The 14,917-nt window shown below is 38.3% G+C and overlaps 1 protein-coding gene across 1 annotated transcript in view; it reads right to left on the reverse strand.

Annotated features, from left to right (window-relative positions):
• TNKS (tankyrase) overlaps positions 1 to 13,407 on the reverse strand; it is a 202,047-nt gene extending 188,640 nt beyond the window's left edge. Inside the window, exon 1 of the mRNA XM_001495978.7 lies at positions 12,627 to 13,407. Within this exon, the coding sequence (XP_001496028.3) occupies positions 12,627 to 13,299 (673 nt within the window). The 5' untranslated portion in view covers positions 13,300 to 13,407. The remainder of the gene's footprint in view (positions 1 to 12,626) is intronic.
• Positions 13,408 to 14,917: the final 1,510 nt, after the last annotated feature.

Raw genomic sequence — 14,917 nt, forward strand, 5'->3', positions numbered from 1 at the left:
ATGATACAGGGACTTTAGCTTTAAGGACTTTTGGTCAATCAGTAAATTAAAACAAGTTTTTTTCAGTTTGTAGTTAATAAAAATCATCTGCTAACCACCAAATGCCTCTTCACTTTTTTTTTTTTTTAACTCTACTACAGAAGAAAAAAGTTGCAAGTCCAAAAAACCAAACCAACAAACAGCTGCCACCAACCATGAGTTGAATTTGTGTTACAGCGAAAAGGCAAAAGGGAAAGGAAACTTCACATCACTTTATTTCCCCTTTTTCTACAACTAAAAAAAAAAAAATTCACTAGTCTAAACAGAATAGGGAGCTGACACACTCCAAAAACACAGCCTCAGAAAAGAAAAAAGGGTTTAAGCTCACACTGCTTTAATTCTATACAGAAGCACCTGAACCGACAGGCAAAACAAGTTTCCACTTGACAAAGCACCCAGCAGCTCAGGGCAGGGAGAAGCAGTCTTGGACACCTGATGAAGCCTGAAAAGGAAAACCCAGTGGGCAAACCAAAACCAAACACTCCGAACTTTCCTCAAGTACTTGCACTCAAATGATGTTTAGAAAGGGGCCCTCAAATGTTAGCCTGAGCACCCAGGCTTTAGTAGAAATCCCCAAAAAACTCACCCTCCTCAAGTCTTATTAGGAGTCCCCACTGATGATACAAGGCATGCACTCCCCCAGCGTCAAGGCCACGTCCCACCTTTCTGGGCATTTTTGTCAGGAGAATAAACATAAGCCAAAGTAGCTTCCAGGACCCTGACATAAGGGAAAAATATGAATTAAGAGACACTTGTCTCTTCACCTGTATCTACCGCATATTTCAGTCAACCACCCAAAAGATTTCTTTGTCCATGAAGCAAAAGGAGGCTATTAAATAAACTTAAGAATAAACTACTCTAATGTTTTCACCCACATTTCATCACAAGACTCATGATGACGTTTATTCCTTTCCAAAACTACCACTGCAATAAAACATTTTCTTAGCATCATTTACATTCCTTGATTACTTTTTTCCTCCTGGGCTCTAAGCTTAAGATCTTATTTTTTAACACGTTTATGCTCACAACTTGGCCCTTGATGATATGCCTTCTATTCCCCAGGTACGTTTCTTTGGCCTTTTAACTGCCAAAGAATCACTTCAGTTCTGGAAGGAAGGAACACCTAGCTTGTGATCTTTTCAGTTCCTTGGCAAGGAAGAGGACGCCCCAGGGGAGAGAAAAGGCAGGTGACTAGACTATGGTTTCCATGGCTGGTTTCTTGTCAAAAACACTTCATGTAAACAGACTATGAGGAAGACCTGTTAACTATAAAATGCCCCTAGCAGCATGTCTCCGGTTAAGGCTCCCCAGAAAGTGGCACGTAGCTATATAAACTGAGATATAAAATGGTGATGTTTCATCACTGAAAAGCTACTCCTGCAGGAGGTGATCCTGCAAACCTTACCGAGACTCCATCTATTCTAGGGCAGAGCTACACGTCCACCAAATGGAAAGAAAGACCAAAGGGAGTCATCCTGGAAATCTCAGGCCTCTATTGCTAGCCTTGAAACTACTTATCAGTTAATTTCTGTAAAAATAAGCAAAAGAAAAAAATTTAAGGTCAAATCCCAAGCAAAGCTGTAAGAAGAATTTGAGCAGAATAATATCCCTATGGACAAAGAATACAGAAGAAAATGCCCAGAAAACAGACAAAATTATGATGTACTATTTCAATACTAGCTTAAAAACTATGAAAACGATGCAAGATATGAAAGAACAGCATGAATCTGAATTAGATATAAGATGATAGAATGCAGGAAACAATTCAAAATTTTAAAAAATTCATATCAGAAATAAAGATTAAATAATAAGTAAAACAAAAGTGAAAAAAAGCCCACAGATAATGCCTCATGTCAGGGATCAGCAAACCACAACCCACATGCCAAATCTGGCCACCACCTGCTCTTATAAATAAAGTTTTACTGGAACACAACCACACCTATTAATTTATGTATTGGATACTTTACCGCACAAAAGCAGAGCTGAGTTGAAAAAGAGACCATAGAGAGCACAAAGCCTAAAATATTTACCAACTGGACACTCACAGAGAGTTTCCCAACTCCTGCCTTAAGAGAAACAGAAGGTAAAAGAAGGAAGTTTTTTAAAAAACAAAAAGAAATGAAAATATATTTTTTAAAAAGGATTCAAGAGTAAGTCACAATTATTAGGGGCTAGGGTGAGGTGGAAATGGGTAGTAATTGTTTAAATGGGTACAGAGTGTCTATTTAGGGTGATGAAAAAGTTTTGCAAATGGACAGTGCTAATAGCTGTACAACACTGTGAATGTACTTAATGCCTTTCAACTGTATACTTAATAATGGTTAAAATGGGGGTTGGCCCTACGACCCAGTGGTTAAGTTTGGCAGCCCAGTCCACTTCAGCAGCCCAGGTTCAGTTCCCGGGTGTAGACCTATACCACTCATCAGTGGCCATGCTGTGGCAGAGACCGACATACAAAAAAGTAGAGGAAGATTGGCACAGATGTTAACTCAGGGTGAATCTTCCTCAGCAAAAAAAAAAAAAAAAGTTAAAATGGTAAGGTTTATGTCATGTATATTTTACCATACACACAAAAAAGAGCAAGTGACAAATTTAGAAGACAGCCAAAGTTCCAAAATACATAAAAGCAAGGAAAAAGAATAAATACTAAAAAGTATAATTCAGGAAAACTTTTCTAAAATAAAAGAGCTGAAACTATGTAAAGGAAAAGCTTATCACATACCTGAGAAAATCAACTTGGAGGGGCTAACAACAAGATATACTCTAGTAGAATACATGGACATTAATGAAAAAGGAAAAACATCCTTCCGACATCCAGGAAAAAAGACCAAGGGAAAGAAAATCAAATTTCCATCAGACTTTCAACATTAATAGTTTTGACCAAAACAAAATGGAATAACTTTTTAAATACGGGAAAGAAAACAAGAACCAAAGATTTTACATCCAGCCAAGTGACTTCCAAGAAAAAGGCAACAACTGTTACTGACATTAAAAAGTTTTCAGGGAATACTGTTTCCAGGACATCAGCCTGAGTAAACCCTAGAGAACTAATGAGGGACCACCAAAATAAGTAGAGAAATCAAAATGAGGAATAGTGGTGAACATTTACAAAAAAATAGATATAGAGCTGTAGCTATAAATAATGATTCCAGGTATCTACTGCTATATAACAAACTATTCCAAAATTCAGTGGCTTAAAATAACAACCACTTATATTTCTGGTGACGCTGTGCGTTAACTAAGTTCAGTTATCTGGATGGAACATCCAAGGTGGTTTCACTCACTCAGCTGGCAGCAGGTACTGGCTGAGAGCTTCAGTGGGGGCTGCTGACCAGCCTTACTTCTCGCTCCACAGTCTTTCTCAAAGCATGGTGGCTGGATTCCAAGACGGAGAGTCCCAATGCATGAAAATGAAAATGAAAATTGCAGATCTCTGAAGGCTCAGACATTACACAGCATAACTTCTGCCACATTCCATTCATCCTAGCAAATCACAAGATCAATTCAGATACAAGGGGCGGGAAAGAGGCTCCACCTTTTGATAAGAGGTGTAGTATAAGGCACATGAAGGAAGAGAATTTATGGTACCCACCTTGGGGACCACCTACCACACGTATACTTGCAGAACTAAAGCAAAACGAAATTTATGAGAGAAAGTATGTAACGGCTACATCCTCTGACAATGGAGCAAGAGTAATGGAGCAAAAATAAGGACAGTATATGCAAAATATTTTTTAACTGTTTTCAGTAATTATGTTGGTGTCTGTATTATTATTCCAAGACTATTTGTGCATACTATAGGATAAAGCAAATGAGTAATTACGAGATATTCTGATTCTATAATCCCCTTGGTCCTTGAGAACCAGAAGTCTAGGTACGGAAGAAATAATGTACAGACATAATATTTAAAAAGTTTAGAAAAAACCCTAAATTGGAATTGGAATTGGAAGTATTATTGTTAATTAATGGGTTAGATTAAATGAAACAAACAGATGTCAGAATGAGTAAAAAACTAACACCCAAATATATACTCTCTATAATAGACATACTTTAAATATAAAGACACAGATAGGTTGAAAGTAAATCAATATAAGAAATAAACATATATACATGAAAATATAAAATATAAGAGATATAAGATATAAAAAAGACATAAGAGATCTAAACAACACCATCAACTACCTTGATTTAACTGATATTATAGAACATTACAATCAACAATTACAGAATACATGTTCTTTTCAAGAGATTTCACCAAAATAGAGTAAATCTGGGCCAAAACACAAGTCTCAGTAAATTTAACAGGAGTGAAATTATACAGAGTATGTGCTCTGATCACAATAGAATTAAATTAGTAATCAACAATAAGATATCCAGCATACTCCACGAATTTAGAAATTAAAAACCACACTGCTAAACAATCCACAGATCAAGAAAGAAACCACAAAGGAAATTGGAAAATATTTCAAATTGAATGATAATGAAAATACACACCTTAAAATTTGCAGGATGCAGCTAAAGCGGTGATTAGAAGGAAATTTATACTTTTAAACTCAGATTAGAAAAGTCTAAAACTAATTACCTCAGTTTTCACCTTAAGAAGCTGGAAAACGAGAAACAAACTAAACGTGGAAGGCAGCTTCTAGGACGGCTCCCAATGATCCCAATATCCCAGGACATATGCCCTTGTGTAATCCTCTCCCCTTGAGTAAGGGCTGGACCTACTGTCTTCCTTCTAACAAACAGAACCCAACAAAAGTTAACAAGTTAACACTTCCGAAACTCGATTTTCAAGACTCTGGATTCCACCTGCTTACCCTCTCTTGCTCTCTCATTTGTTCGCTCTGATAGTAGTCAATTGTCACGCTGTGAGCTGCCCTATAGAACTGAGGGAGATCTCAGTCCAACACCCTGTGAGGAACGAAACCCTGCTAACAATTATATGATCAAGTTTGGAAGCAACTCCTCCTTCAACTGTCTTCAGATAAGACCACAGCCCCAGCCCACATCTTGACTGCAACCAAATGAAAGACCTTGAGGCAGAGAACACAGCCCACATTCCTAACCCACACCTGGAATCCCGAACCACAGAAACTGTGAAATAAGAAATGTTTGTTTTTGTTTATTTTTTTAAAGATTGGCACCTGAGCTAACAACTGTTGCCAATCTTTTTTGTTTTTTTCCTGCTTTATCTTCCCAAATACCCCCTGGTACATATTGTATATCTTAGTTGCAGGTCCTTCTAGTTGTGGCATGTGGGATGCCACCTCAACATGGCCTGATGAGCGGTGCCATGTCCACACCCAGGATCCAAACTGGCGAAACCCTGGGCCACTGCAGCGGAGCACGAGAACTTAACCACTGGGCCATGGGACCGGCCCCCAGTGTTTGTTATTTTAAGCTGCTACATTTTGGGGTAGTTGCATGCACAGCAATAAATAACAAATATAGTAAACTCAAAATAAGTCGAAGGAAGGAAATAATGAAGAACAGAACAGAAGTCAGTGAAATGAAAAACAAACACTAGAGAAAATTAACAAAGCCAAGAGTTGGTTCTTTGAAAAGATGAACAGAATTGATAAACTCCCTCACTAGGCTAATCAGAGGAAAACACAAATTACCAGTATGAAAAATAATAGAGTTCACCTCAACAGCTCTTATAGACAATATAACAATAATAAAACAGTATTATAAACAACTTTATGCAAACAAATTTGCCAACACAGATAAAACGAACAAATTCCTTGAAAGATAAGACTGACCAAAGCTGACAAATAAAGAGAAAAGTCTCTTAGCCCTATACCTATTAAAGGAATTAAATTCATTAACAAAAGTTTAACTGGTCTAGCTGGTTTCATTGTGGATAGTCTATCAAGTATTTAAAGAAAATTGATGCCAATTCTCCAAAAACTCATTCAGAAAATAGAGAAATGAACTCTTCCAAACTCTCTTGGAGGGCGGTGGGGATGGGGACGGGACACAGCATAATTCTAATGCCAAAGCCTGACAAAGACATAACAAAAAAGAAAATTCCTGACCAATATTTCTCATAAACTCAGATGCAAAAATCTTTTACAAAATATTAGCAGACAAAATCTAGCAATATATAAAAAGGATAATACACATCATGACCAAGTAGGGTTTATCCCAAGAATGCAAAGTTGATTTAAAACTTTTGAAAATCAATATAAAACAACATATTAAATGAATAAAGGAGAAAACCCATAGGATCATCTCAACATATGCAGAAAAGGCATTTGATAAAATTTAACACCCTTTCACAATAAAAACACTCAACAAACTAGGATTAAAAGAGAACTTCCTCAATCTAATAAAGGACAGCTATGAAAAACTTAATGCTAACATCTTACTTAATGGTGAAATATTGAACATTTTCCCCCTAAGAGCTGAAATGAGGCAAAGATGTCTACTCTGCCACTTTTGCTCACCACTGTCAAGAAAAAGAAATACAAGGCATAATTGTCTCTATTTGCAGATAATATTATTTTTTAACAAAAATCCTAAAGAATCTATAAAAGAGCTACTAGAAATAATAATTGAGTTTTAGGTCATAGGATACAAGGTTAATATACAAATTGACCATATTAACAGCAGACAATTAAAAAACAAAAATTTTCAATATCCATTATGATAGCATCAATATACATTAAAAAAAAATTTCAGGAAAAACAAATGTCACGAAAGACTCCACACTAAAAATGCCAAAAACTGCTGAGAGCAAATAAAGAATTGGAAGACTCACTATTGTTAAGATGTCAATTTTCCCCAAATTGATGTACAGATTCAGCCTAATCACAATCGGAATCTCAGCACACTCTTGTAGAAACTGACAAGCTGATCCTAAAAGTTCAATAAAAATGTAACAGACCTAGTAGGTACAAAGCAATCTGGAAACAGATGAGCCATGCTGGAGTTCACTATCAACTTCAAGAAAACTACAAAGCTACAGTGACCAGGCCATGTAATACTGGCATAAAAATGGACAAATAGATCAATGAGACAGAATGAAAAGTCTGGTAGAGACCCCAACTTAAACAAACATCTGATTTTTGATAATGTTGAAAAAGCAATACGAAAGAAAAAGGAAGGTCTTTTCACAAATGGTGCTAGGAAAACGGGATATTCATATGAAAAAAAATAAACCTCAATCTAAGCTCACAGATAAGACAAAAGTGAACATAAGATTAGTAACAAACCTAAATGTAAAAGCTAAAACTATAAAGCTTTCAGTAAGAAATAAGTGTCTTTGTGACTTGGGAATAGGTGAAAGTTCTTATCCAGGTCATAGGTCACAGAAAGCAATAACCATAAAATAAATATATAAATAAAATAAATTTAGTTAAATTTGAAACTTCTGTTTGAAGGACCCTATTAAGTAAATGAATCAGCACAACATTTATCTGACAAAGGATTAACATGCAGGCTCTCTAAAGTATTCCAAAAACTCAATAATGAAGAGATAAACCCAATAAATGAGAACTTTGCCCAATAAAAAAAAAGGAGGGTAGAACTTCATAAAAGATATATAAATGGCAAACACATGAAAAAGTCTTGAACACCAGATTTCAGGGAAATGCAAAACAAAACCACAATGAACTGCCATACATTCCAATAGATTGGTTAAAATTAAAACATTTGAGAACATGCGAGAAAGCTGGGAAGACATGGAACAACTGGAACTCTGAAACGTTGTTGATGGGAATGTAAATTGCATACCCAATTTGGGAAAAGGTCTTGCAGTTTCTTATAAAACTGAACATTTACCTACCCTAAGGCCCAGCAACTCTAATACTAGATATTGGCCCAAGAGAAAAAAAATCTACGTTTGCCAATGTTACAAGAATGTTCATAATAGCTCAAACTGGAAACAGCCTAAGGGTCTGACAACAGGAGAAGAGATAAAACCAACTATAGCACATTCGTACAGTGAAATACTATTCAGCAGTAAAACACTACTGATGCATGCTACAACATCAAAATATGCTGAGTAAAGGCAGTCTTACAGAAAAAGAGTAAACTCTGTAGGATTCCATTTACATGAACTTCTAAAAGAGGCAACCCAATCTACAGTGGGGAAAAACGTCAGAATGGTGTTTGTCTCCCCGGGAAGGGAGGACAGGAATGGAGAGGCCGGGCATGAGGGAACTTTCTGAGGTTATCAAGACTTTCCATAAGGGTTTGAGTTACACAGGTGTTTGCATCTGTCAAAACTCAGCGAATGTACACATAAGATTTGTACACATTTCACATTAAAAGACAAAATATTTAAACAAATACTGAACTCTAGATAATGGTACGCATATTGGTGTATTTAGGGGAAGCTACAAAAATGGCTGCAATTTACATTGACATGCATCAGAAAAAAGATATATTAATGGATAAAGGAAAATATAAGCAGATAGACACATAGAAATAGTACAGTATTTTAATTTATGTAAGAATTCCTCTATTGTTGAACAGTGTGCTTGTCACCAATTATCAGAGATACTTTTACATAACATTTTACAAACAGCTAATTTGTTCCTTAAATCATTTGCTTCCAAAGAGCGATATCGAGGCAAAAAGAAGAGACATTTTGCGTATCTTTCTAACTAAAAGTTCTATGTGGAATTTTTTTTTAAGTGGTACCTTAAGCAAAGCATAAAGTTTTAAGAAAACACTAAGTAAAAAATAATCCAGTTTGTAGCCAACAATATTAGGTCTGGAAAGATATTTATGAAACTAGTTCTTTTTCTCCTATTACCAAATTAGATCCTTCTTAAACCCTGGGGCAGGATGTTTGCTTAAAAGCATTATCAAGGACCTTGCCAGACAATGAATAGTACAAAAAAGATTCCCACTCCAGGACCGAATCATTCTGACTCATCTTCTTACCCACTGATGGGTGACAGTTTGGAGGACACAGTGTTTTTTACCAGGAACGACATTTGTACAGTGATGAGGAAAAGACAAGACAAACGTGGTCATGCTGAAAAATCAGAAGAGACAGGAATGAGTCATGCAACCTCCATACGGTTAAATGTGTTGATGTAGATACCACCAAATCAAAAGAAAGCATCAATCTGCCATATATATTTTGCCAGTTTTGATACTGAAGTCCCTCAGATTACATATCCTAACCCAAGTTATATGTTAACTAACTACCAGGAATTCTATTTCAAAATTTCTTCAATTTAAAGTAAAAATATTATGAAATCTCAGACTTCAATGCTTTGGTAAAAGCCCTTTTTAAAAAGACCTCATTCAAACTTTTCTGTAAAAAGAGATCTCATCAGAATATACTGGTTCTTTAACAAAAATATGTCACCACTAGGCACTGAACTAAGGAGATAATATCACTGTAAACTGATACTATTGATAAAGCTTTGACTGTCCTTTGAACAATGGAAAACCAGGGTCAAGGATCTTATCTGTAGAAGAGAAAGTCTTATTTAAACTTCAGACAACAATAAGAGAGAATCATTTTGATATAGCCATCTCAAGAAGGCATTAGAAATAGTATTTTGACAGCCTGGATCAACAAGGGAAACTGAAGATTATGTTTCTAATTGTAGGGAGGGTGATTCCATTATTGTCGCTAAGCCATATTTTAAACAAATAATTATCACAGTCCAAAATGAGATAGAAAGGATTCTTAATTCTGCTGCTGGAAAGAATTATGGGTACTCTTATGGTAATATTTTTAAAAGTCAAAAGGATTTAAATACAACTTCATATCACTTCTGAGATCTTTAAAAACGGTTTCATTTCATTCTGTAGAACTGTAAACTCATTTTTAAAGGGAAATAAAGGTATTAATTAACATTCATCCTTCCAATCTTTGTTTGGCTAGCTTGGACTCATCTTTTAAATCCCTGCTTTAAAAATCTCTTTATCTAGAAAGACCTCCTTAAATGTTCTAAAACCAGGACACAGTCCCTACTACCTGCTCCAACAGGTACTTTTCCTATCACTCTTGGATTACACACTGTGAGCTTTTGCTAATGTTGTTGCTCTGGTTTGTCTTCCCCATCAGACTGTAAGCTCCCTAAGGGTAAGGTCTATCTGCCACTTCCTAATTGTGTCAGGATTTAACACCTGACCTATAATAAGTAATAAAATATCTGTGGAACAAACGAACCACAATTTTTAAACTTTTCCATCCAAGGGATTGTACCAATTTCCTATCTTTAAAACAGCTATTCCGTGACAATTCAGTGACTAGCATTCCAACCAACTAACAGTCAACTGAGAATTACGTTTAACCACTCAGCCTACACATGATGGCGAAGACTAGATTTAACAAAGCTTTAATGCTATGCACACAAACACAAAAGTATAGTAAATTGACTACAGAGTGTTACGTTTTTAAACCACAGAGAGTTTTACTGTTGTCTGTTTTCCACAAGTGAACTAAAAAAACTGTTTTTTTACAAAAGCCAGTTCGAGGTTAGGTTCTCATAACTACAACATAATTACAGCACTGGTTTACTGTTTGTCTTCTAGCTTATCTGGGTACACATAAAACTCTAAAGCAGAATAAAAAGTAACTATTGTGGCAACCAGAAGAAGTGATTTGGGAGACAAGCATGATTTTACGAGTAACTAATCCTAAATAAGCACATTATTACACAAATAAATATAAGTAACTATCATCTGTTAGTGATTACTTAAAATGCAGTGTGGTGAGGAATGAGGAGATTTGTGAAACAATGTGTTAAAATAACTAAATTTGGAATAAAGTATGCAAAAGTAAACCACCTTGACTGATTTGTAATATCAGACTTAGACTTCTCATTTGGCCTAAGGAAAAACAAATGCTATTTAGTCTAAAATAAGCATGCTTGAGCAAACACCTAGTTAGATGGAAGCCTGTTTACAATTCAATTCACCACATTCCTAATAGTAGTATTTATAAATCAAGAATGGATCCAGTGATCTAATAATGATTTCCTGTGTCTCTCATATTGCTGATGACTCATTAATGGATCAGAAACAGCTTTGTAAAAAATGAAATGGAATAGGATATAAAATATCGGACTACAACACATGTAGTAAGAGAAACCATTGTTTCCTGAAACTTTTGATTAGGTTTATGTGAGTACGTGACAATGTAAAATACATTTCTAAGTATGGGCTGCAATAAAAAAATGTGTGAACATTACTCTTGGAGTATATGCCCTCAATTACTTCTTCCCCCAAAACACTGGGAAAGTAGAAACTCCATCACAAATACTCACAAAAATGAACCCAGATATAGGTTATAATAGTTTAAACTTGATTTCACAAGCTCTGAAATCAAAGTGAGTTCAAATTTAGGTCCTACTACTTGCTCTGTGAATACCTGTGTATGTGCTTCACTGTGGCATCTGTGAAACGAGAAGAGTAATATCTTCCAAGTTGTGGTAAAAAGAAATAATACAGATGGTAAATTCTTAACACACGTTTTACCATTAACAGAACAAATTCAAGGAGTGATATATACTAGAAACATAGCAAGAAACTTAAGAGAATGTATCTTTGGTCTGTTATCTTTGATTTTTTTTAGGGGGGCTTTTCCATTTTGTGTATTTCTGTCCCATATGAATTTTATAATGTATATATAACATATACATTTGTACTGTATATAACATTACCTTTATTTTTAAAAATGTCAATAGTAGGTATCTGGGCAGTGAGACTATGGTCCTCTGTTTTTGTTTTATATCTCTCTGTATTTTATAAAAATAGCTGTTTTTAGAAGAAAAAATAGTCAACCACTTGCTCACAAAAAAAAAAAGAAACACAAAAGTTCGTGGTCCGGGGTTTAGGAATTAGGACTGTTGTTGAGGAACTTATGTGCCAGACGCTTCTCACTAAATCCTCACACAACCGTAGTGTATCATTTTTGCCCATGAGAAAGCCGAGGCAACTGAGATTAAGGTAAACCGCCTGCTAGACAACGAACAAATAGAAGCGTCCAGAACTTCCAAGCCTGTATTTATTCTACCACCACATGCTGCATCTAAATATTCTTCTCCAGTTGTTTCATATAGTCATATTTTGATCTACCCAATTAGACTGTAAACTCCTTGAGAAAGGGGAAAAGTTTCACAAACTGCATCTATGTCTTCCATTGGCTTACTGAGACTACAATATACTATAGATCCTTAAAGACTCGCTGAGTTACATTAAACTTCTTTTGGTCTAGAATGTCCTCATGGAACATATTCCTGTTGTAAAATGAAATAAACTAGCAAACAAACTGCAAAACTACTCGAAGACTGCTCAAATCTGACTTTATTCCTACACCCTCGGAGCTGAAAAAGTTTAAGTATACCCATATCCAGAGACTAGCACTAAAGGAGTCTGGGAATGAGTACGAGTATCACTGTGCAAACACTAAAAAGAATGGATTCACACATGCCCCTACCACGCCCCCCGTCACCCAGGCACTATCTAAAGAAAAGAACCTCTAGTCTTCCGGTGAGGTGTTGAGGAACCATAACCACGCCCCCGTTTTGTTCCATCATAACTTCTTTTCTTTCTCCACCCGGACCCCCGTCCCCAACACCAAACCCTTAGTAAACAATACAAAAGTCTCTGACCTGCAGCGAAGTGCAGGGGAGAAGACTTCCGGCCGGCCATGTCCTTAGCATTCACGTTTGCCGCGTCCACCAGCCTCTTTACCCGGGACACGTCCCCATTGCGACAGGCCTCCAACAGTTCCCGTAGGGCCCCGCTCACTGCCGGGACCCCTGGCCCAGGTCCCGCGGTCCCAGGCCCCAAGGTTGCTGGGGCGCTAACTCCGGCCGCCTCGGGGCTCTCCGCCAAGCTGGATCCAGGGGAGGATGGAGAGGAAGAGGAGGAAGAAGTCGGGGAAGAAGAGGACGACGGTGAATTGTTACTACCACTGCCGGCTGGGTTGGGAGCGACCCCGACGGCAGATGCAGCAGAAACCGCCGGGACCACGGGAGCGGCGGCGACGGTACAGATTGTGCTGGTGGTACTGCAACAGCTGGTACTGTCAACCGGGTCCGGGGATCGGGGCCTGTCGGGCGGATCCCGACTGCCATCCCCCTCCGGCAGCGCTAGGCCGTGCCGCGGGGACGCGAAGGGGGCCAGGCCACCCGCCGTGGGGGAGGCTGGGGTGGTCCCGGGGGCCAGGCCGGGGCTGAGGGGCGGGGGAGGTGGCGGCGGCGGCGCCGAAGCCCCTGGGGCGGGCTGGAGCTGTTGTTGATGATGGTGGTGATGATGCTGAGAGCGACGCGACGCCGCCATCTTCGGACTCCCCCAGCACTGTCACTGCGGCAACGGCCCCACCGCCCGCCCTCACTTCCGAGCGCTGAACCAATCAGCACCCAGCGCACAGGAAATGATGCTGGGCGGAGTGGGAGGAGTCAGAGAGAAGGAGGGAAGTATTGGGAGCTCAGAGAACGGCCACGGAAGGGGGCGTGGCTTTGTGACTGGGGGGCGGGCTTTGTGACGCCTTGGCGGGCCGGCTGGGGAGATTTGAAAGCTGGAAGTAGCCTCTGCCTAAATAGGAAACTTCCTGCATTTCTCGTTTTCAACTTGCTTACCTTGCCGTGGTCCGTTCTGTTGCCAAGTCTCCTTCAGTCTTCTTTATCTTGCTCCAGAGCCAGCTATTGAGATGTATCTCAGTGCAAGAAGAGAAGGTATCGTTTATCACCTATCAAGTGTCCTCGTCTGAAAATTGTCCTCACAGAATTGTTAGCGGAATTAAATGATCTAATAAATACAAAGCGCTCTGACCGTTAATACAACATAACTATATTTAGCCCATTGGTAATTGTTTTAAATGCAGTCCCCGGTCTCCCCCTCACCGCCCCCCTCAAGATATTCCCTTGGTCTCTAATGTCCCCTCGCTATAAGTTTTCTCACTCTATGTGCTTTGTTAATACTCCATTTTAAAACAGTGGTTCAGATTGCCAAGAATGGAATTCAAGCTTTGCCATTCACTAACTGCATAAATTTGGAGAAGCTGTTTAACCACTCTGTGCCGGGTTTCCCTCTGCAAAATCAAATTAATAGTTCAATAATTGTTAACTATTAAAATTATGGTTTTTTCTATTCTATTATCTCTGTACTTTTATTTCTCCCCTTAAGCTTGACTCAAATAAGTATGAATATGTTCCTTTCTTTCAAATTATTTTTAGCTGAACTTCTCTTCTCCATTCCTCTTAGTCCTCTTCCCTCCCCCTCCCAAACTAAGATGAAAACTTGTTTGCTATTCATCATTCACCTTCAGACGCCATTCTTCAACAACTACTTTTTCTCTCTTTCCTCTGCCTACTTTCTTTGTCTACCATCAAGAGATGTATCAGGGGCCCACCCAGTGGCGCAGTGGTTAAGTTCGCACATTCTGCTTCGGCAGCCTAAGGTTTGCTGGTTCAGATCCTGGGTGCAGACATGGCACCGCTTGGCAAGCCATGCTGTCGCAGGTGTCCCACATATTAAGTAGAAGATGGGCACAGATGTTAGCTCAGGGCCAGTCTTCCTCAGCAAAAAGAGGAGGATTGGCAGCAGATGTTGGCTCAGGGCTAATCTTCCCCCACTACCCCCGCCTCCCGCCCAACAAAAAGAGGTGTATCAGTGCGTGGGATAATCTCAGTGAGGTCTCCATTACCTGCCTCCTGTTAAAGTAAACTAGGCATTGTGGAAATTTGGAGAAACAGCACCATTCCAATACAGTAGACACAGACAAAGATTCTGTGGCCTAAGAAATATGCAAGATTTAGATGGGCCAAGTAGAAATTTAGCATTGCAGAATATTGAACCAGGTGATAAATTGTTGTTTCACATGTTCATTATTAAATATAATTAGTGTGGTGTTAATATTCCCATCTAAATAAATAGATCAGTTTATTTAGGACTACCA

This window comes from Equus caballus, chromosome 27 (assembly GCF_041296265.1).
Source record: "Equus caballus isolate H_3958 breed thoroughbred chromosome 27, TB-T2T, whole genome shotgun sequence".
In the NCBI taxonomy this organism is placed as follows: Eukaryota; Metazoa; Chordata; class Mammalia; order Perissodactyla; family Equidae; genus Equus; species Equus caballus.